Source organism: Anomalospiza imberbis, chromosome Z, assembly GCF_031753505.1.
Source record: "Anomalospiza imberbis isolate Cuckoo-Finch-1a 21T00152 chromosome Z, ASM3175350v1, whole genome shotgun sequence".
In the NCBI taxonomy this organism is placed as follows: domain Eukaryota; kingdom Metazoa; phylum Chordata; class Aves; order Passeriformes; family Viduidae; genus Anomalospiza; species Anomalospiza imberbis.
The window spans coordinates 7,559,733-7,583,513 of NC_089721.1; the positions used below are offsets into that span (position 1 = coordinate 7,559,733).

At 41.9% G+C, this 23,781-nt stretch overlaps 2 protein-coding genes across 4 annotated transcripts in view; one reads left to right on the forward strand and one right to left on the reverse strand.

The window, feature by feature from the left end:
• Positions 1-2,689, reverse strand: part of FAM219A (family with sequence similarity 219 member A) — a 94,796-nt gene extending 92,107 nt beyond the window's left edge. Inside the window, exon 1 of one of the 3 annotated variants that reach the window (XM_068175850.1) lies at positions 2,234-2,689. In XM_068175850.1, the coding sequence (XP_068031951.1) occupies positions 2,234-2,293 (60 nt within the window). In that variant the 5' untranslated portion in view covers positions 2,294-2,689. The remainder of the gene's footprint in view (positions 1-2,233) is intronic. The other 2 variants (XM_068175851.1, XM_068175849.1) reach the window with 2 other exon arrangements.
• A 328-nt stretch (positions 2,690-3,017) lies between these two features.
• The window catches only part of DNAI1 (dynein axonemal intermediate chain 1), a 135,999-nt gene continuing 115,235 nt past the window's right edge, over positions 3,018-23,781 (forward strand). Inside the window, exons 1-8 of the mRNA XM_068176628.1 lie at positions 3,018-3,069; positions 14,473-14,535; positions 16,367-16,456; positions 17,356-17,436; positions 19,227-19,353; positions 20,740-20,840; positions 21,487-21,663; positions 23,402-23,461. Coding sequence (XP_068032729.1) covers positions 3,037-3,069; positions 14,473-14,535; positions 16,367-16,456; positions 17,356-17,436; positions 19,227-19,353; positions 20,740-20,840; positions 21,487-21,663; positions 23,402-23,461 — 732 coding nt within the window. The 5' untranslated portion in view covers positions 3,018-3,036. The remainder of the gene's footprint in view (positions 3,070-14,472; positions 14,536-16,366; positions 16,457-17,355; positions 17,437-19,226; positions 19,354-20,739; positions 20,841-21,486; positions 21,664-23,401; positions 23,462-23,781) is intronic.

Sequence of the window (23,781 nt, forward strand, 5' to 3'; positions counted from 1 at the left end):
ACTGAAGCCCTGAAGCACAGATTCAGAGTATTTTTTAAATGCAAGGTGTTAAAGCCCTTTGTGTAAATTTTCTAGTTCTTCCATGTTAAAGGAAACTGTTTCACTGCTGCCCAATCCACCATCATATCCGGAGAAAACTGGGTTGGACCAGAGAAGCTGTTTGGATTCTGCCTGGTTCATGTCTATGCAAACATGCATGTATCTGCAAATTTCACTCTTCCACTATTATGGAGTTTCTAGAAAACACTTAGGAGTATTGTTTTGTCTGGCAACAGCTTTTTCAAACTTGCTACTTTGACTACTATGCCTGCAGTAAAACAAATAAAGATGGCCATTCTTGTCACATTTGTTGAGTCGCCTATATGAAAACACCAACAATAAACAGGGAATGCAACAAGCCCCTGTCAGCTTGTATGGTCAGTTTTTTGCCCCACCACAAAGGTTTGAAGCAAAAAAAAAAAAACCAAAAAAACAAAAACAAAAAAAAACCACCCAAAAACAAACCAAAACAAAAACAACCAAACCCCGAATGCAACACAAACACTCACACAATAAGAGAAACGTTTTCTTGCAACTGAGGGATTATTTGAGTCTGTAGACCTTGAAGAGCTTTTCTGCTCACAAGACATTTATGGTGCTCTCAACTTCTTACAAACACTAACTGCAACAAGGAACCGAGGCTGTGTTTACATCAACTCTAAATAACGTATGGTTTGATATATTAGAAATCTCAGAAGTGCTTCAGTGCTAGCACAAACCTGGCATCAACCTATCCTCACCTGCTGCCGAAAGGAACTGTGCAAGTATTTCATTGAAGTTCTTTCCACCTTCCCAAACAATTCATATGCCTGTCTCACACAGTGAGATGCCAAGGTGGGAATTACTTACTCCAGGTTCCAAAAGGAATCAACACCTTGAGCAAGTGAGCTCTTTATCCAGCTTTCACTTTAATGCCAAGAAGAACTGTATTTCAATAGGTCCCAGGTTACTAATAACACACCTCCAGGCAGGAACACGGGAGTAAGGGGAGGGGAACACACAAGAAAACCTCTCCCAGGAAGAAAACAGAAATGGGCAAACACATTCCAGAGTTCTGTGGCAGGCAGATGTGGCACAACATATACACAAACAAACCTTTGGCATTGGAGCAATGCAGCTACAAGCTCATAAGAAGTCTTGCACTACTTGATGATGGTCTAGCATCTCCCCTGGCTGCCAGCCAGCTGGCCTTCCTTCATAAGTGATTTCAAAAGCTATCAAAAGCCCAGGACCACTCTACCTGCTCACTTACACATTTGCAAAGTCCTGTGAGCCTGCAGACTTCCTTCTCTGAAAGATTCCCCAGGGTACCATGTAGTAGTGCAACCATTATGTCACTCTCTTCAGAGCTCATTAATTGAGTATAATTGTGTCTACGACGTGAAAAAACATCCTGATATGAAAAACACATGCTGTGGCATGGCATCAAACCCTCACAGATTGCTTTCCTTACACAAACTATTTAATGTGAGCATAGCTACCTTGACAGAGATGTTTCTTTGCAGAATACGTGGACTTTACACAAGATGAGCATCTCCTCACTGCAGCTTAGTGTCGACAGTAGGCTATAAAACCATCCTCGGAGAAGGTTCTGCGGCTTCACAGCGCCTGTAACTTCACACCCACCCCGTGCAGCTCTGCTGTCCCCGGGGAGCATCACTCCCCGCAGCTCCCAGCCCGGGCTGGGCACAAACACCGCCCGATTCCTCCACAGACCTCACCTATCCGGTAGAAGTCAATTAAAAACACAACCGTACTCAGCGCCTACAACCGGGCTCCCAGTGTCTCCGCCGCTTCCCCCTCGTCCCTGGGCCATTCCCGTGCCCGGCGGCGGGAGAGCACCCCGGGATGCTCCGGGAGGAGCGGCGTTTCCATCGCGGCAGGAGCGGAGCCGCCCGCCTGCCCCCGCCCGCTTCTGCTACCGACGGCGCTCGGGGACGCACCGGGAGAGGAGGAGGAGGAGGAGGAGAAGAGGACGGGGGGAGGGTGGAGGCAGGATAAGAGGATGGCCCGGGATGACACAGCAGCGGCCCCGGGCCCGCCAGGGATGGCGGCAGCGCCCAGGACACCCCGTTATATAACGGCGGCACCGCCGCGCCCGCAGCGCCGACAGCCGGGGGCGTGGGCGCGATCCCCTCGGCACCGGGGTCATTTCAACCCGGGCACAGCGCGGCCCCGCCCGCCCGCCCCTCACCAGCGGCTGCATCTCGGCGCGCACGGCGGGCACCTGGAACCGGTCTATCTCCTCCATCATCTTGGCGGCGGCGCCGAGCGCGGCGGGCGGAGCACGGGGAGCGGGGCGGGCGGGCGCGGGCGGCTCCTCAGGCGCCGAGAGGGCACAGCGACGGCGACAATGACAGCGACACCGCCCGCGGCTGCGGCTGCCTCATCGCCGCCGCCGCCGTGACTCAGCCGCGCCGCTTCCGGGTCCGGCCGCCGCCCCGCCCCTTCTGAATATTCATGAAGGGCGGGGCCACCGACCCTCGCTCGGGGCCCGGATGCTGTGTTTCGCTGTCCCGCCCTTTATGAATATTCATGAGGGGCGGGAGCGCTGTCGTCGGTGACCGAGCGGTGGTCTCCCCGCGACCCCGCCTTCTTTTAAATAGTCATTCGAGGGCACGACCACTACAACCAGTTTTGTGCCCGATCACTCCGTTCCCCGAGGCTTGCCCCGCACTGAATATTTATGAAGAGGGAGGGGCCTCGATCACCAGGTCGAGGCCCAGCCGCTCCGTTTCCCGTGACCCCGCCCCATTTGAATATTCATCAAGGGGCGGGGTCCGCCGTCGCTCTCGCTGGGCCGCGGCGCTCTGTTTCCAGCCGCAGCTGGGATGTACCATTTCCTCTCTCGAGGGGACAGCGGGGGGGGTTGGAGGAATGGCTGGGTCCACCCGCCTCTTCCGGCGCGTTGCCATGGCTGCCGCCATCAACTTCCGGCGTGCGGGTGGGCGCGGGATTGCAGCGAGGGCTGACCGCTGGCTGCAGTGAGGGGCGGCCATGCCTCCCAAGGCGGCCGACAAGCGCCGGCAGGTAAGGGCTTGCCGCGCTCCCGTGGTGGCAGTGCCATGGTGGCGTCACCACACGCGCCATGACGCCACACCCGAATGCCGTCACTGCGGCGCCTCGTAGGAGGTGGCGGCCCGCCAGAGGGAAGGTCGCTGTGCAGCCCCGGTGTGACCCTGTTACCCCCGGCTCCTTCTCTGAGCTCTATCCCAGGTGTGACATCGGTGGTGACGTCACCGTTCCCCAAACCGCCGCCCGTGACGTCACTGCGTGCAGCACAGATCTTTCCCTCCGGATTCACAGAACCACAGAATCATCAGGGCTGGAAGGGACCCCCGGAGATCACCCAATCCAAGCCCCCTACCAAGACAGGGCCACCTGGAGCAGGTGGCACAGGAACACATCCAGGTGGGGTTTGGATGTCTCCAGAGAGGGAAATTCTACAACCTCCCTGCACAGCTGTTCCAGTGCTCTGCCACCCTCAGCGTAAAGAAGTTCACCTCAAGTTGAGGTGGAGCTTCTTGTGTTTTAGTTTATGGACACTGCTCCTTGTCCTGTCTCTGAGTACCACTGAAAAGAGTCTGGCACCATCTCCTTGTCACCCACCTTTGATTTATTTATTTCATTAATGAAATCCCCTCTCAATCTTCTCCAGACTGAACGGGGCCAGCAGTGCATGAGGACATGCAGTGTCTCATCATAAAAGAGATGCTCCAGACCCCAAATCATTCTTGTGGCCTCTGCTGGACCCTCTCCAGTAGCTCCTTGTTTGTCTTGTGCCGAGGAGCCCAGAAGGAGACAGAGCGCTCCAGATGTGCCCTCACCAGGGCTGAGTAGAGGGGCAGGATCACCTCCCTTGACCCGCTGGCCACCTGATGCACCACAGGATATCACTGGTGGCACGGGCACACTGTGGGCTCATAGTCACCTTGTCACCTGCCAATACACCCGGGTCCTACTAAGCAGAGCTGAGGGGTGGAAGTGACAGCTCAGGTTGCCCCACAGAGCTGTAACCCACGGGGCTGGGTGTGGCAGTGGAGTCAGCACAGCCCCTCTTGGACTTGTTGAGTCCTGGCTGCATCATATTGTGTCGTGCTGTCCCTTCAGCTGCCCATGACACCCTGAGAGTTCTGTGGCGTTACACAGCTGTTCAAACCAGCCTGTCCCAAAGCTGCAGCACCCCTCACTCTGTCACCGCACGCTGTTCAGTCCTGTGAGACTGCAAAGTCCTCAGACATTGTCAGGCCATTTCATCACACTTCCAGTATGCAACACTCCTTCCAAAGCAGGTTCTAATGTGCTCAAGGTATCTCCAGCCTCCCCAAGGATCTCCCAGAGACCTCGAGAACACAGGATAAAATAATTTTTCTTAAAAAAAATGTTAAAAATTTGTAGTTATACCCAGCTGTGAGTTTTGTCTCTTTCCTTTTGCATTACTATCTGGTCTTTGCTCAGCTCAAGCAATGAAGAGGAGTCATTTGCTACTCTTCCGGGCCCTAAGCCTAGTCTGCTGTGAGGTCTCTGTCTGTGAGACCTCAATGTAACCCTTTGGGCTCTGTGTAGACGTGTCGGCATGCATCCTCTTTTAGGATGAAAATGTCAGATTGATTTGAGTAATTCCTGCGTCTTGTCTGCTACTGGAGTATCAAAGTGTTTAATTTAAAAGCAGATGATGGCCTAGCTGATAAAACCCTTTTGTTAACATGTTTAGATCAATCCCAATGCACTTGATGTTAGACTTGGTGGGAGGAGGGTTAGCAGGCAGGTAAGCAAGAGTGAGAGGATCACTGACATTCCTAATTCCCTAGTAAGTACTAATAAATACCAAGATACAAAGGGCTTTATAATGTTTTCAGAGGGCAAAAACTCAGAATCAAAACCCACATCCAGTCCTAGATAATAAAGATGTTTATGCTAAAATTGTAAAAACCCCATTAATAATGATGCATACTAAACTGGGGATGAAATGCTTGCTCTGAATTTCAGTTTATTTTATTTTCAGAATTTCCACATAAATATTTTCAATCATTTTCAGTAGCCATTATCTCAATACTCTGAAATGGAGAGACTTCAATTGACATATTGTTTGAAAAACTTAATGTGCTGTACAGGCATTCCTTTTCTTTTAAAGTTCTTGAAACATCATGAACTGTTTAAACTCTTAGGATGTTTGGCTTTTCACATAACTTTCATCACAATAGCTTAAAAGGCAATAATTTTAACTTGTCCTGTATTACATTTCCCATATTTCCCTTGAGCTTGTTAAATCTGATTGCTGTTTCACATAATTTTATCTGCTAGAATATTGTTTCAGTGGAGGAATTGTGTGGTTGACTGGCTCTGAGTCCAGAGGCTTTTGCCTCATTTTCCTTGGCTCAGAGTACAGATATATCTCAGTGACTTTGGGAGTGTGGGACGTGAATGCCTTTGCACTACTCGCTGCCCAGCCAGGGCCTGATGTTTGATATCTACTTGGCCATAGTGGGCACCATAAAACTAATTGCTGGATCAAGGTTTAGATTCCAATTATTGACAAAAATTCTTCCATAGTATTATGCTCTTTTCCCCTGTCCCTGTTCTTTTTATTCCTCTGTTTTTTATTTATTGCTTTATTCTGCTCTGCCTCTTAGGTTTTTCACTGGTGACTGCTTTCACTTTTGAAATTTTCTTCCTGAGATTGTTCTCAAAGCTGGGGTACTTGCCTGTACACCTGTTCCCTTTTACCATGTATCACTTCCAGCTTCTCCTCTGCTTTCATGACTCCTTGTTCTTCTCATGCTTTATAATAAATTCTTGTTTTTTTTTCTTCTTCTCCTTATGTGCTCTTCTTCTGTGTCTGTCTTGTATCTGCATTCTCCGCTAACATCAGTTTCTTGCTGTATTTCACTCTTTTTTTTCTTAATCCAGATGATTTCTGCCTCCAGCTCAGTCTCCAGCCACCTGATGAGTGAAGATATATAAAAGCTGGGCTGATCATAAGAATTAAAGTCTGTGGTGTTCCAGATGAATTACTTGACTCGACCAAGTCTTATTTATAAATGCCTGTAGGCTTTCATATGTTTCTGTAAATTAATAAGAAATTTTAGTATTTCAATGTTCAAACTCTTAAAATAGTGCTGTATGTCTGGATCTTTGTGCTTCCAATGCAGCTTTGGAAATAACACCTATGTATGTTCTGTACTTCATTACCATCATTCCTTTCATATCTGAAATATGTTATGCACAATTGAGCTCAACAAATTTTTTTAGGGATGTGGAATTATGGAAAGGCCTAAGCCAACTTTCCTGCATCAGACTAAAGGGAATGAGTGCATCAGATTCTCAGCTTTCCTGAAAAAAGAGGTCTTGAGCATGGCAAGCAGGAGACTCGGAAGTGTAGTGTTAACAGCAGAGATATGTGGCATGTGCATGGAAATACAGAAAGTGTTAGTGCAGGGAGCAGGACCCTGTGGGTCTTGTGTCAGTCCTGTGTGTAGTTCTGGGTAATGACAGAAAGTGGGCAGTGATTTTGATATTGTTATTTTGAACATGTTTGACAGGTGTTTGTTTCACATTTCTGTGCCTTTGCTATGTAGCTCAGGGAAAATCCTTGAGTCAGCTGTGTTCAGCACCCTGTGCTAATGTGTACCTCTGTGGCTGCACCCACCTCAAGGAGAAGCAAGATCTCGTTATTGTTCCTTAGAAGACCTTGCATACATTTAGCATTTAGAATACAAAACCAGATTGTTCAGTCTTACCAGTTAGGGTTAACCCCACTACAGGAGCAGATCACTTAAGCAGTGTTAAGAAAGGGTCTGAATTAGGACAGAAGGGCATTTTTTGTTACCCTTGTGGTCTTGCACACCCACTGACATTGAAACAGCTTCTTTGTTGTTCAGCAAGTTGTAAAGAAACAAATAGACCTCTTCCCCGAATACAGAAAACGAGACACAATTTACTTTGTTTTTGTATTTTCTTATTTTCTATTTTTTTCTTCCCCTGAGAAGGCTTTTAAGGTGCTTACTTCTTCTTATACATGCATTAAGATGCCCATGGAGTATAAAACAAACATTCCATTTAATGTCACTCAGAAAGCATTATAGAATGTATTGGCAAATAGCTCTTAAATTGGCATCCCTAGTGTGTGCAAATAAATATCTGCTACAGGGCAGGCTGGATGTGACTTTGTTTCCATGCTGTGATTTCTTGCTCCTTGTGCCAACTGGTGGTTTACTATGGAGTTTGCTAATATTCAAAACAGGAATAAAAAGCTAGCAGGAAACTTACAAAATTGTTTTACAGAAGTGCCAGGCTTATGTCTCATAATGTCTCTACCTCTTTCTTTCAGAATCCAACAAGCACATCGCTACCTTACAAGTACATTATATTTTTCCCACAGTTCTAGTTAATCTCTGTGCTGTGCTGCAGAGGAAGTGGAAATGACTGTCTCTGCTCAGGAAGATGAACTAAACTTAACAGGAGCATTCCATGATTGCTCAGCCTTGTAGCCTGATTGTATTATGGTGACAGCTAGCATGGGGAGCAGAAAGACTGCAGGCATGTTTCTTTAATGATATTAAAAAAATATAGTCTGGGCTTGTCATTTGTCCTGATGAGTGTTTCATTAATATGTAATCAATTTTCAGCTCTTGGAAAATTTGCTTAATATGAATTGACATATCAGCTTGTCAGAGTGACCAACCTGCATCATCCCTGCTATTGAGTTCTCCGGTATTTTAGGCTGGATCTGTGAGTTCAGGTCTACTTATGCTTTAAGCATAAGGAGAAATTTTACATTTCTCAAGGAGTCACTGTATAGTGGTGTCTGGCTCCTCACCATACAGTGACACACTACAAGATCTAGTCTAAAAGGGGCAGTTTAATCTGGCAGTAAGGGAGAAAGATGTACCAGTCATCTGTGTAAGGCTGTAGTGACAGCCCTTATCCTGGATGGCGGCACAGCACATGTGGTAGCAATCATTGCATCTCCTGATTAGATAGAGAGGGCTGGCCTTGGGACTGAACCTGAGGAATAGACACATTTTTCTAGGAGGATTTCTGTGCTCACTAATTCAGGATTCAACCTGGTTTTAAATGAACACTGGCTCTTGAGAGTAAATCTCTACTTCCTAGGTTACCAGGATGATTTAGTTACCACCAGAATTGCCACAGACAAGTCAGAGGATTTGTGCAGCAAATGATAAAATAATTGAAAAGCAGGGCTTTAGAAAAAGCCGTTCAGAAGGAAAGAGACTTGGAAAAAACTTCAGAGCTTTTGATATTCAGTCAAGAATACTGAATAGCAATGGGTACTGATAGTCCTGACTGTTTTGTATAAATTCAATTAATGCTCTGATCAGCAATTAGTGACTGTCATGTCACCAGTAAAAGGGAGAGCAATGTGAAAAAAAATGTGGATAGAGTAAACAAGAAGAACAAGACCTGAATGTATGGTTGAGTGCGATTTTTTTTATTTTCTTCATTGCAGGGTAATCTGGTAACATTACTAGGGAGTTGAGGGCAAAACTTCTAAAACATTGCAAGTCTTTCATGGTTGCCCTCGCTATCTTTTTCTTTTAGGATGCAGAAATATTATACCTCTTATGAAATGCCAGCCTGATAGGGCTTTCTTTTAAAACTTCTTTTTCATTTACAGCAGTGGTCTTTAAAAGTCACCAGTAGTTTATTCTTATTTTTGTTTTCCTATTTTATGGCTACTATATATTTTATTTAATTTAATCTGTGACATGCTACCCAAGATACAATTGGAAATGCTTGTTGGGTAGCTGAGCAGCAGGAAGACTCCCTGCTGAAAGACTTGATTTTGCAGCTATTTGTACCTCTTGGTGGCTTGTCTGCCCTAGAGGGAGCTGTGAGAAGGGAAAGGAAAATTAAATGGCATTTAAAACATCACTTGTCATCTGTTTCCATTTTTATTATCCTGTTGGATTATGGTATCTTTGCTGTAGTCTATAGTCAATTTGTCTTGTAGCATAGTAGATTTCTGGCCCAGGGAAGAATTCCTAGGTGCTGCTATAACACACACCCTGGAAGAAAGATCCAGAAAGAAACAGTAACTTAGGTTTTGTGTAGCCTTCATTTAACTACTGTGACTGTTACAGGCTTCTAATGTCTTTTTGCAGTTGAAAGTGTGGCAAGCTGTTAATTTATTTAATGTAAGATAGTCATCAGAGTAAAACGTGATTAGCCTCCATTAATTCTGACTCTGGCATTTTTCTCTGGAGCACTTGAGCATCTCCCGGAGTGGTCAGAGTCATGATGGTGACCTGGAGGTGAGAAACTCCTTAATGCTTCCTGCCTGTTTCTTAGTTCCCTAGCAACCATGTCTGCTTTTTTTTCCCCCTAATATAAATTCCTCATGATTATTCACACTCCTCTTTAATTAATATTATTATTAAAGCCAGAGATAGGAGCACATTTATTAGGAAGATTTAGGAAGACTATTGATTTTTTTTTTCCTGTAGCAAAACCATCTTTAGTTAATCTATAATTTGCTAAAATGTTATTATTTGGATTGATTATTTCTTTGTTGGATGTCTGACTTAGGCTTTGGATTCCAAAAAGCCCCCACCACTCTAGATGCTGAACAATATAAACCAATAATCTATAGCAGCATAACCTGGGAGGACTGAAGTGAGGCAGGAAACCTACAAAAAACAAAGTGTGTGACTATGGAATTAAGCTGTGTATCATAATGCCTGTGCCCAATGGAATGAAATGAATGTTTCCCTGGCAACCTTAATTCTCACATTTTGTAAGTTCTGAATGCTTCTCTTTGAGATGTTAATAATAGTCAACTTTTTTTTCCCCCATAGCTAATGTGATACACAAAAATGTGCTTGAATTTCAAACATGCATATGAAGGCAAGTTATTGTAAACATCTTACTGGTGAATATACAATCATTAAGTTGATTCACAGTTATAGTTTATTTTTTATTTGTATTGCAGATGTGATCGTGAATTCTTCTCTATTGTATGAACCCTGTGTGATATATTTAGGTAGCTGTCAGAGCAAAAGGATTACATTTTTAATCATGGTTTACAGGTAATGCATTGTTACAGTAAAAAGAAGAATGAGGAAGCCATGGTGGCAGGACACAATCTACCTAGGTGATATTGAGGATTCTTTACAGCTAATGTGGCAGAGAGAACTTTTAAGAAAAAGTATGAAAAAGGGAAGTGTTCTGGCTTTGGAAAGATTTACAGAGAGTGGGAGCTTGCAAAAAAAAGCAGCAAAAGAACAAAGCACAGATACAGCAATAAAAAGGGATGTCAGGACTGTTCTTTTCATCAAGCAGCACAGCAGTGTTGCCTGTGCTGTTATCTGAATTAGGTGAAAGAGTAAAAGACTTTGTGTTCTTGACTGACTTAGGTTTGCTCCCCAGCTTCTTTCTTGTAATAATTTTAAAGAGATCTACTACTTTTGATGACCTTCACCTACTGCTAATATTGCCAAAATACTAGGATCTCGTCTTTCCTCATCTTATTTTTTCATCTTTGTGCCACCTTCCAGCTGGGTCCCAAAAGTTTGAGATACTTTGGGATGAACCTTCTGCAGCATAGGTGGCAGTAGCAGAAATGATGCTTGCAGAGCAAAGTATATCTTTGCTTTTTATGCTGACTTCAATAGAGTACTGAGTCAAGTGGAGCTAGAGTCTCTAGCTTCATTTGCAAGAGTCCATCAAAAAAGTCATTCAACTTTCATTGTTGTTGAAGTAGGCCTCTGCATTGTGAGGGATGTTTTATCTGGGCAGGAGACAAGAGTTTTGCTGAACAATCCCAGAATAAGCTAAGGACCTTCTTAGACTGCTCCAGGTATGGCTGTCCTACCTTTGTAGACCACACATGGAAGAAAGCCCCAGACTCACACTGATCTCTATCTGCTGGCTCCCATCCTCCCACTTCAGGTTTATCATGTCTTTGGCATGGGCTGGGTCCATGCAGTGCAGCATTTGACCAAGAATCTGTGTCATAACAAAGTAGTTCTGAAGCATAACTGTTTAGGTTGGATGGAGTGTTTGGAGCTTCTTCAGTTCAAAATACCAGACATAATAATTTTGTGTCATGTCAGTCATGTGCTTGCTCCCTGCTGTAGGGAACTACTTGGCTTAGTTCCAGGGAGCCCCAAAGCAAGCTGTCAAAGTCAGCAAGTAGAGGCTGGTAGGAAAGCAGGCATGAGGCATGGAGAAGGCTGGCATATCTCACTGACAGATGCAATGAAACCTCTTCTTTGAACACCCTCTCCCAGTCATACACAACACCCGTCCTTTGATAAAGGTTAAAAACATGCATAGGGTCAAAGCTAAGACTTTCAGAGCCTGATTCTGTATTTTGCAATAGTCTGTAAACTTTGTTGCACTCAAAATCTTGTTTATGGGCAAAGAGAAGGCACAACTTATAAAACTAAAAATTTCACATCAGTGTGACTGAAATTTTAGTCTAAACATTATCATCTGTCCAGATGTATTCATTAAAGAAAATAAAAAGTACTTCTGTGCAAAAAAAAAAAAAAAAAAAAAATCATTAATTGTGTTGTAGCAGTTAAAGTTGTTGCATGAAAGCTTCCCAGTTTCTACCTCTTTTCTGGTATTGTGCTCACCCTTCTTCCAGTGCTCTGATTCCTAAAGCTGATGGTTTGATTTTGCTGTTGGTGGTGGTGTTGGTGAGGATGTTATGATAAGTTGTCAGCAACCGGAGACCTTCACTGGGGAGGATTAAGATGTCCATTTTGATGGTTTCTTCTTCACCTGGAGTTTCTTTTATATGCTAGCTAATACATTTTCAAGTTTCCCTTTTTCTGTTTGTCTGGTGCTCCACATTACACCTGATATTACTGCATATGGTGCTTTTTCAGTGTGCTAGATACTATTTTTTTTTCTTCTTTGCTGCCACTAAACCAGATTTTCTTCAGTTCCCCTGTCTGCAGATCTGCAGTTCTCTGACTGGACAGTGATTAGATGCTTACAGCTGTGGGGTCTGTGATGCCAAGTATATGCTCCATGTCTTATCATCTCCTACCTGTACTCCTCTGTGCCATATCCTGAGTCTCTTCAGGGTCTCTCTGTCATTCCAGGCCTGTCCTGCATCATTAAATTCCAGTCATAAAACCATGATAGAAGTGTACAAAGACGAGGGAAATAAAGCCAACTAGCCACAGGTCCCTGGTTGATTAGAAAAATTGTTCATGTTCTACTCTACAAACTATTTATGGTAGGGGAAGCAGGTCAGGATTTGTGTTGCTTCCTTACAGTGCACTCATAGCACCTTTTCTTTAGTCTCGCTTTTAGATTTTAATACTGTTGCAGATATTTATTCACACGTGGCTCTTTGGATTATGTTAATTGAAATCTGTGCAACTGCTAAAACCAATTATCTCAGATCGCCTTGGCAATGCCTTTGCTAATGGATAAATGCTTTTGTAGACCCATTTACAAAGGATAATAGTAAGTAGACTTTGTTTCATGTTTAAAATTAAGAATCTGATTTTGATTTGGATCTGAATAAAATTCTGCTCTGAAAACCTGTTTAAGTCACATCAATTCACACATAACAAAGTCCTTGTCAGAGAGAATCCTTTGTTGGCCATTGCCAAGCAATTACACAGGGGAGACAGGCCAGCTGTGTGATCCAGTCGTCTCAGAAATGGTTGTGACACAGGACCTCTTAGCCTCTCTGCTCTGCAATCATCCCACGGTGGGATTATAAAGGAAATGTTATAACTTTTATTTTCTCCACCTGCATCACAAACATTTGTATTTCGAAGTGAGGCATATTTTCTAAGCATAGAAATGTGTTGTTCTGCTCATTTTTCATGGCTTTTAATAAGTATCTTCTGGAATAAAGATAATCCCTAATACCTCGTTAGTAACAGCAGTTTTATGTGTCTTAGCTTGTACAAAGAGAAATAACACAGAGACACTGCCTCACATTTTTGCTGAACTTTGTTCTCCTCTGAAAATATTTCTTTTCTGAGTTCTTATTGTCAAGACTTAACAAGTAATGGGGCTTGAGCAACAATGCTTTGGGATTCTGAGTCAAAGGCTTTCTGGCCGCTTAATTGTTTATTACCTAGAAAGTAGGTGGTGGAAGTGAATATTTAATTTTCATAACGAATCTCTGTGAAGGCTTGTGTTCCTGAAAGTGTTCTTAAGACATATAGAAGACAAGAAGAAGACTAGATGTTTTGATAAAGTGGGGCTTTCCAGAAGAAGAATGAGGAAAACCAGGTGAAAGAAACAAATGACAGACTTAAAAAGCAAGCAGTTGTTCTTTGCATTACTGTGTAGTTGTACTGCGGGAGTCCTTGCTGTGGAAGTTGTGCATGCCAAAAATGTGCATGGATTCCAAAATCACAGAATAAATTTGTGGAAAAAAAGATTCACTGGTATGGAATAGAAAGGATAGCATTTCTGGTTCAAGTCCCTGTGACAAGCTAAGAGTTCATCCTGGAGAGAATAGAATAGATACTTTCTTTTGAACAGTGTTGGTGAGAGATACTTGGCTACGTAGACCTTTGATCTGAGCTGAAAGGCACACTCTATATTCTTCTGAAGACAATCAATCAGCCCTTGGGAGCTTGCTCTCCTGCCCCTTCATTTCGCTTCCCTCTTTTCTAGTATCCCCTTCTTTTCTGTCACAAAGTCAAACACTTTTTTTCTAAGTAACTCTATTTTTTTCATTTTTCTATTTGTTTCTAGTGTTGTTTCCTTTGCTCAATTTACCAGCTCTCTCTCTTCCTTCAGGGTTCATGGTCCTGTCTGTCCCTCAGCATCTCCTCAAAAGGATCCTCTTCATTTCCTCTCCCACTTTCTGTTAAATTTTCACAAATCTTGGTCAGTGTTGCACTTCTGTTATTCCTTGACTTTGGGTAGGGTAGTGTCCATCTGTAAGGCACCCTATAAACAACTATTTAATTGTTTTCCTTAAAGCCTGTTGTAATAATTTTTCTGTGCTTTCATGTGTGCAGGGGGGTTGACAGTGGTTCATTTCCCAGCTGTTCATCAGTGTTTCCCATGTTTTCCCATGTTTTCTCAGTGCTCATGACATGGGTGTGGCTCTACTGTCTTTGGGCTCCCTGTGCCATGCAAGCACTTAAAACATGGACAGCCTTTTAGTATGCTTGACCAAGGCACTAAAATGTGTGTATGACATTTGGGTGTATCTCAGACTAGGACAGACTGGTAGTGTTATACTAAGACAGAGCCCAGCTTTTTTTTTTTTTTTTTTTTTTTTTTTTTTTTTTTTTTTTTTCTGTAAAATCGCTGTCTTGTGTTGTAAAAGTGACTGTTTTTCCTTCAAATAATTTATAGACAGAATGCTGGCGTACTCAGCTTTTAAAACATACCATTGGAGCAAACTTTTATTCTGATTTGGTTAAATTCAGAAAGAAGGTGCTTTGAAAGTTTACATTGGATGTGTTCTCACTTTAGGGCCAAGGTGGACCTTCAGGAGGAAAGGCAGGAAAAGCTGGTAAAGCTGGACATAAAAAAAAGGTAAGATTCTGAAGTCTTAAATTTTTTTTTCCTTTTTTCAGCTATGATATGCAAAAAAGATTTAGTCTGAACAATGAGGGTTTTTTTAATAAAGTTGGTAAAATATCAATTGATTTAGCAGTAAGAGATTGCTGTAGGTTTCCACTGAAAAGGGAAATACACCAGCAAGTTAGGACAAAAAGTATCACCTGGAACAAAGGCACAATTTGGGTAAAATGCAATATGAAAAGATTAAATTAAGATGTTTGTAATGTGAATTCCAAAATACTAGCTGACTCAGACTATGAGAAATCTGCCTGCTCAGTTTAGAAAATTTAAAGTATAGCCCATATTCACTTAACAAATAAGTACAAGCTGATAATAACTCATGATAATGTTTTTACTACTGGGCAAATAAATTATTTGAATACCTTGATTTAATCTACCTTCCTCTTATTTAGCTTCATTGGGAAAGATGGAGGATCCATGACAGGGTTGGAAGAACAGTGTACATGCCTTTAAACAGACATATTGATAAACAGCTTTTCACTTTCTTGGGACAAATCACAGTCTCATTAAATGTTCCTCTTTTCACTATTTAAAAATGGAAAGTTATTTACTTTAAAATGAAAATCATGTAATCAAAATGTTAAAACCACAATACTTCTTATCTGATTCACTTGGGAAAACAGCTACTGAACTAACTGGCATCAAATTGTGTATGATAAATGTTCTACAAGCAAGTATTCATGTGGGGAGCATTAAATCACAAACAACTGTTCTGCAGTCATCGTCTCTTGTGCATCAGAGCGCCTGACCTTCCTTACAGCTTGCCTCATTTCAGCTCCCTTGGGGAAAGGAAAAAGGCTGCAGCCTGTGACTTTCCCTGGGCTCTTGGAATATGCAAAATTCTCTGTTACTTTCAGCCACTGCACATTTTGACAGTGTTTTGCTTTTTACCTTTGTGGTACTCTGCAGGTAGCAAAGCATTGCTGGGTCCAGCCTCTATGGCTTCAGCCAAAAGCTGTACTTACACCTCAGACTCATCCTCAGCTTTGTGTGGCTGCAAAGTTAGCCTGCCTGAGAGAACTGTATTTACAGGAATGATTGATTTATTTTAAATCAACTCATTACACATTTTGAACTGAGGGACAAATTTTGCCTGGAGCAGTTGAGCACTTTAATCAGCAGTTTTGTGTTCTGACAGTTTTTTCTGTAAGGACAATTAATGGAAATTCATTCCTGCAGTGATTCATTTTCTTTTTAATGACCTTATATCATGACACGAGCCCAGTGCTAGCCCAAGGAGAGCAGCAGTCTATTCTTGGGAGAATGGAGACATGCTGGCCTTTGCAAGAATTTGGTTAACATTCCTCCGGGAGCCACATCCCTGCAGCTTTGTATTTCAAACTAAATTCTAAGAGTAGCCTATAGAATAACATGTCAGGAGTAATTGCAGGTTCTTGGCTTGTGCCCTTGAGTAGTCCTTAAGTCCTATAATACCCTTGGGTTTTATGTGGCAATGGAAACAGAATTGCCAACTTTTAAACTGAGATTGAAGTGGAATCACTTGAATTTTGTTATTGGAGTTAATCCAGTTTTGTGCCAGGGCAGGAATTATCTTCAGACTGCAGCTCCTCCAACCCACTGAACTCCTGCTGTCAAGTGTAGCCATATGAAAATCTTCAGCTTTTGGCCTGCCATTTGTGTTGTTCTGCTCTGCTCAAAGTGAAGATGGGTGGGGGAATGTTGTTTTTATCTCTGTGTTCTGTGATTCAAGAAGTTCTGCTTTGGCAGGGAGCAAAACTGTCGGAGTCTTTTTGCATTTCTGAGCTTGTCATTCCTGTTCTAGGATGAAGATGACTTTGCGGAAACGGGAGAGGACTGGTCAACAGGAAGGGCTGCAGTCAGATCCCCAGATCAGCTGGAGCTGACTGAAGATGTGAGTAAACCAATGCCTGTCTTGTCATGACATGTGTATGAAACTCCATAAGCAGAACCAAACCCATTGGTTTTGGAGGAAATTCTGCAAGAGTGGAACTCTAGTACTTGCTGAAGTACAGTGTCTGCAGTACCATATGAAAGGGCTTCAACAAGAAAACAGGGAGAATGTGCTGTGAAACCCAGTTCTGGGCTTAAAACACTGTAAGTGCCTGGAGGTAATCCCAAAGGGAAAATGGGGCTGGGGCTTCACTCAGTTAAGGAGGACCCAGAGCCAGCCCTGGCCTTTTCAGGTGGCTGTGTGCGATACACAGGACAGGGAAGTGTCATACAATTTTATTACTATTTCTTCTATTGGTTCAGTAGCATTGCAATTGGTCACCCATTCAACTGCAATTGTGTCTGTCTTCTCACTGTCTTAGAAAGCTCTAGCATTGTTCCCTGTTCTTAAACTAGCACTGTGAGAGGAAAGGTTTTATGTATGTCCCCCAACTCAGGCACTAAAAATAGTTAGCAGCATTTTTTTTTTTTTGTTCACAGTGGTCAATCTTGCCACTAAGCTTATTGTTTATTTTTGACAGTGTAAATTTTAAAGACACAAGTTGTCTGTCTCACCCTATAGAATGCAGTTAGCATTTCTCAAGATCTACCGTATCTTAGATAAGAATTAAAATCAAAAAAGCCCATTGAAATACTGTAGTAGGAAGCCGGATGACTGTTATGGATTCCGCTCTGAGCCAGGTTGGCCCCAAGCACTGTTCTTGTGGTGGCATCAGCTGTATATGAGGTATCTGCAGTGAACTGAGCATCACAGAACTGAGCATAAACATGGTGATTTTATTCCTGTACATTGTGTTAGTAGGAAATTTTATTTACAATACTTTTGTTTCCATTCCAAAGGAATTAAAAAAGGAAGTTACACGCACCTTGACAGCCAATAATCCCCATATTCCCCGGAATATCGTCAGATTCAGCTTTAAAGTAAGTGTGACATGACCCATAAAACTGGAATTTTTTTCTATTAATTTGTTTTGTGTTTTCTTTTGGTTTATAACCAGGTAAATTTTATTTTAATGTGGCTACATTTTATTACATATTTACTGCCAATGGCTTTTAAAGGGTTTTTGTAGAGGGTAAAAGTCTAAAAGCATTGATGCATTTATACAGAAGTAGGCTATCATAATTACAGAAGAAGATCTGTTGTGAAGGTAATTAATGCAGCTAATCTCAGGTAGTTACTTTTCCCATTCTGTGGTAGTTAAAGGACAAAAGCCAAGGCTTTTCTCAGTCTGTAAGAATTATGCCTCGATATCCACACTTGAAGATTGAATTATGGGAGAGCTCAGAAATTTGTTTTGTGAAATCACTGACAAGCTTTATTCATGATGAGTAGGAGTCAGCAACCGACAGCCAGAAAACATCCAAGAGTCACACCTTGTCATTTATATGTGCAGGGTACACACTGCATTACCATGGAGCAGCCTTTTCTCACTACCATACACAGCCAGCAACACAGGCAGTCACATGGGGAGGGTGGAGTGATGGCTTCACCTTGAAAGAAAGGGCATGGGGACAGCTCCTCCAACTCTGGCATTGAATTATTCCCAACTTTAGGGAGGTGTTGTGGTTTAATCCCAGCTGGCCACTAAACCCCACACAGCCATTCACTCAGTCTCCCATGGTAGGACAGAGGAGAGAATCAGAGGAGTAGAAGTGAGAAAACTCATGGGTTGAGGTGAAGACAGTTTAACAGGGAAAGCAAAAGCTATATAAAGCAAAACAAGGCATTAGTTCACCACTTGAGGCAGATATTCAGCAATCCTTAGGAAAGCAGGGCTCCGTGTCACTTAATGGTTACTTGGTAAGATACACACCATGATTCCAAACATCCCCCCCTGCCCCATTCTTATTCTTCCCCCCAGCATTCTTTTTCCCCCAGATTTATATGCTAAGCATGGCACCATATTGTATGGAATATCCTTGGGGTCAAATGGGTGAGTTAGTGATGAGGTGGGGCAGGAAACAGAACTCTGCGCAAGTGCTGCTCAGCAATAACTAAAACATCCCTGTGTTATCAGCACTGTTTTCAGCACAAATCCTAAATACAGCCCCAAAATACAGTAGATACTGTGAAGAAAATTATCCCTGTCAAAACCAACACCTAAGAGAAGAGAAAACAAGCAAAATATTTCCAAGTCTGTCTCACCTCTGTGCTACTGTACTTATTTGACCAACCATTACACGATTCCAGAGAAAGGAAATCAGTCTTGTGGAATCAAATAAAGCCCTTCTCTTCCATTTGGAGCTAAAGTTTTCTGTATTTGTGGTATATAGACAGGTGATCAGTAATCCATATCTTCAAATTCTCCACAATGACAGAAGTGAGCTCAGTGCTATGCTATGATTGACATAGTAAGCAAATCAAAGTAAGCAAACTATTGAAGCATCTGTTTTCTTTAGTGGCTTCTGATTGCTTTTAGATGCAGCTCAAAACTAAATTATACAGATTAAGCTGTTCTTTACTGTGAAGATGGTGAGGCACTGGAGCAGGTTGCTCAGAAGTATTATGGATTCTGCAACCCTGGGAGTGTTCAAAGCTGAGTTGGATGGAGCTTTAAGCAACCTGGGCTAGGGAAAGGTGTCCCTGCCCAGGGCAGTGAGAAGTTGCCCAGGTTGCAACAAGATGTTCTTTAAGATCCCTTCCAGCCTAAACCATTCCAGGATTCTGTGATTCTGTGATTCTATGATTTTGTTGGATTTTACTTTTGTAGGAACGAGCATACAAGCTAGTGGACAATATGGATCAAACAGCCATTCACTTCACTTTGAATGGATATTTGATACACAAAGATTCAGATGAAGGCAGACGCCAGAGTATCAGATCAAGCACTGAAGCAGGTAGCTTTATTGTCTGATATCACAATAATTTTCAGATAGGCACTGGTTCCTCTTACTCAACACGATGGAATGATCATGATGCATTACTGTAGAATTAAACAGATCCTACTTCATCTTGCATGCTTGTTGGCAATCAAAATTAGACAAATAATCAGCCAGATGTTTGCTGCAGTCTAGAAAATAGTGTGTGTTTTTTGAGTAATTTGAATGCTAACACTAACATTTTCAGTTATTTAGTGTCTTTTAAATGTCTTTCACTACCATTAGTTGGACATACAAGTCTAAATTACCTAAACTACTAAACTTTCAGACATGATTTGAAGTATTAAAGCAGAATGTTTGGAATCTGGGTGATTGTTCGGGAAACTATCACATGCGTGACCAATTCTTGAATTCTTACCAAGACATCTACTTTCAGACAATGTGAGATACAAAATCCTGAACTACTTGGATCTTTAATGTGAACTACTCTATCAACACTCTTAAGTGTTCAGACAAAAATATACATTAACCAGAGACTGAAAGCTCTGTTGTTAGTAAAGAGTTCTAGGTTTGAATTTTCAGTAGGGAAGGATGTACTGGCTAGTAATTTTATTGTATTTCTGCTGTTTATGAAGTGTGCATTTCTTTCAAAATGAGTGTTCTGTCAAGGCAGTAACTGCCAGGCACAATGATAACACTGGATAAGCTCCTGAGAATAGTTCTTGCTTGGGGCCTCTGAGGGTCAGTGCCTCCTTTATTTTGCACTTAACAAACTATGTATGATGATTTGAAATAGGGCAAAGTACTTAATGGGATCTTCAATGCCATGAAATCATGGATTTTTGGCAGTGCTTTTTGTAGATTCCAGACCAATTAGTTTCAAATGGCTCTATGCTAGCATGGCTACACAGTCAAGGCTATGATTGGAATGTAGACATCTGTCATTGTCAAACATGACTAGTATATTAATTTTTATCCATATAAATAAGAACAACCATGTTATAACTTCTGTGTGCCTTGAAGACAGTCTTAGTGGTTGTACATAACTGCAGACAATTCTGGATGATAGAAAGTTCTGGAGCTGAAGGGATACCCGGAAACAGAGTTACTCAGATCAGAAATGGGTTACAGAAGTTTGCTCTGAGTCAAAATATTTATTTTTTATTTCAGTTAATTCAGAAGTACTGCAGCTGAATTCTAGAAATACCCTTGTGACCTTCTTGTGGCTTTGAGCAAACAATTGTTCTACAAAGTGGGGATTTCTTACTGTGCTGTCTAATGATACAGCATTAGGAGAGGATACGTATGCTACCTATCAATGCTTCAGAAGACAGAGGATCTGTAGAATATTAGATAAGATGTCCTGTTATTCTGGGCTCATTCATGCATCCTTTCTGTCATCAGAAGAGACTCCTGTTGAGAAGGAAAAGGCTCCTGTGGAGGCTTCTGCTGAGGCAACTGAAGAGGCAGAGACTAAAGATAAAGAACCCACAGAAGGTGCTGAGGTAATTCTCTAAAGCCAGCTAAGAGATGTCCATTTTATTTTTAGTATTAGCTTTTAAATTACATTACTATAAAATGGGTTTGCTTCTGTGATTTATTATTTTATGTCTGAGATGTCAGTACTGTAGGTGAGAACTTGCAGGTTCTCCTGTGGTCCTGCTGCCATTTTTCAGATGTAGAAGGTGAGTAGGGGGATCATATCAGATCTGTCTTTATCCAAATATTATATCAAAATAAAGTATAATCTGCTGGGATCTAGAATCTTCCTGGACAGTATGTCCGTTGGTGAAAAACAAAAATCTGGAGGGGTGAAAGCAGCAGGCATAACTGAATGACAGAAGTAGTGGCTTGATTTAAAGGTTGACAGGAAAGGAGTAGCCTATGAATGTTTGTTCTTATCCACACAGTGTCAGAACCCTCAGTGTTAGAGTTTTAAAGTAATTTCAGTTCCTGAATGTATATATTCCCATTCAGATATAATTTCGGAATCTCATTGATCTGAGTGCTGGAAGTGTCCTAATTTGCATCTTAAATATTGAATCTTCAGTTACAGTCTCCTTCACTAGGCAGCAGAAACCAGCAGTCGGAGAAGAAGGAAAGAGATGACTGATTCTCTCAGGGTGAAGTCACTGCTGTATTTTCTTGCAGGGTGCAGGAGCGGGAGAGGGAGGAGGAGAAGGAGAGGGAGAAGGGGAACAAGAAGCTGAAGCAGCTGAGGCAGCAGAGGCTGAAGAGCCTCCTCCCCCAAAAGCTCCAGAAAAGAAGCTTGCAAACCAGTTCAACTTCATTGAGAGAGGTTCAACTACATACCACAATCCTCTGCGGGTATGTTGCTGTTTCCTTCAGTGACTTGGAGGATCTTTCCTTTGGGAGGGCATGTAGATCACCTGTGTTTGTGTCATATCCTGTGATCTTTTGATACTATTAGGAAAAAAGTTATAGTGGTTGTAGTATTGTGAAACATTTGGTGTAATGACAATGGTGACAGAAAATTTCTTGCCTCATGAACTCTTGGACAGCCTACAAAAAGTTTTGATGCTACTGTAAATCCTTAAGCCTCTACTTGGACATATTTTTAATGTCTATTTTCTCATCTGAAAAAGTACAGAGCAACGTTAGGGTAGCAGCTGAGTACTTGGAATGTGTGAAAGCAATTTCTGTTTGTCACTGTGTACTTTTATGGTCTTGTACTTCAGTTCTTATTAATGGAGCAGAGATATAAGTGCCCATATATTAAAAGGACAAATGTGTTTGGGCTTGTATTAAGCATGGGTATTAGAGTAACAAACTTATGTAAGTGTGACAAATCTGTACTTCTTGTACATGGTACATCTCCCTTCCACTCTGCATGCACTTTCCAATAAGTACAGGCCCAAACCCTTATGTTCCTTCCCTAAGCTTTTTGGTGAATGGCTGTAGGAGCCATTTCCTGTAAGCATGTTTTCATGGGGCCTTCTGACTGAGCAATCCTGGTGATGTTGGCTCCTGACAGAGTGCTCAAAAAGGAGTTTCCTACACCAGGTATACAAGTTTCAGAGAGAAAATTATGTTGTTTTCCTTGCTACAATTGGAGTGTATATTTCCCCAAAGAGCCTGTCTGTTGTCTCACAGCCATTACACCTAGGTTAGATATCTTTACATATGAAGGACTCAGAGATATATGAGTTACTGTGCTGCTTGAGACAGAAGGTCTCAGGAGAGTTTGTCCAGCAGTGGGATGCTTGCTATGAAGCTTGAGCTAAGATTCTGCATCTTTCAAAAATCCCAGTGGAAGCCATGGAATTTCTTATTTCTTTGTTCCCAGAATTGCATATTCTCTTCTTCCCAGTGATTTTACTGGGACAAGCTTGTGTGTATCTGTATGATTCTGCCTTTGAAAGCAGATTATAGGCTTTAAATAGCTGCATAGTACTGCTATGTGCTGTACTGGATGTACAGTTTCCACCCCTGAGATGTTTTCATTTCAGAGGTCAGTGAAATGCTACAGGCAGCCTCTTAAAATTTTTCTGACACTACAATTTTTTGAAAGAAGAAACTGTTCTTTTAAGGGAATGTTTCACAGAAATGTATTGTTTCAGAATGTTGATGTAAGGATGGTAAAAATATTATTTCGGTAGCATCAGATGAATTGTTTATAAGTTTCACTCTGTTCAATTCTTTTGTTCTGACTGTTGTATCAAATTGGCTTTTTAATATATAGGACAAAACTTTTCAAATTTGGTAGGATGTCATAACTGATACCAGAATTGGTACTAGGACATTTCAACTGGTAGAGGTGAAAAAACCCCATTTGAACTCCTTCAAAATTAACTGCTGAAATATTTGAAGTATGTGGGAAAAACCAGAAGGTCTTGTGAACATTCTTTTGGCCCACAACAAAATCTTTTTGTAGTTTCACAATCACCAACAGTGTTGTACAGTGCCCTAGGAGTCATTTGGATATCAAATTATTCATGCAGGCTTTTTCCACAACTAGACTATGGCACTGCAGGGTATTGTAAAATGCCACAGCAGAGGGCTTCAATGCTGAGATTATGCTTGTTCAAGCTTTTTCTTTTTTCAGGAAAAAGGACTGCAAACTGACCCTGCACCTTTTGAAACTTTCTCAGACAATGTTAACCAGGTAAATCTGTATCTATCTCATTTTTATCTTTAAAGATGTTTTAGAATATATTTTGGAAATTGATGTGTGAGAAAGTTAAAACTGAATTATTGTGTTTGCATTCCTTGCAGTGGCTTTGGTCTCCCATTTGACTTTGACAGCAAACTAGTATGACCCTCTCTTCTGCTTTAATGGGTGAACTTGCTCATGGTTTATATTCCTAATGTTAAGTGTCTCAGTTTAGATGCTTTTCACTGGTTTATTTGGTTTATTTTTTTGCCAGTCCCCCTGACCTGTCTGCTTTAGAGAGTATTAAGTGAGTGGGAATAGAAAAACCATGG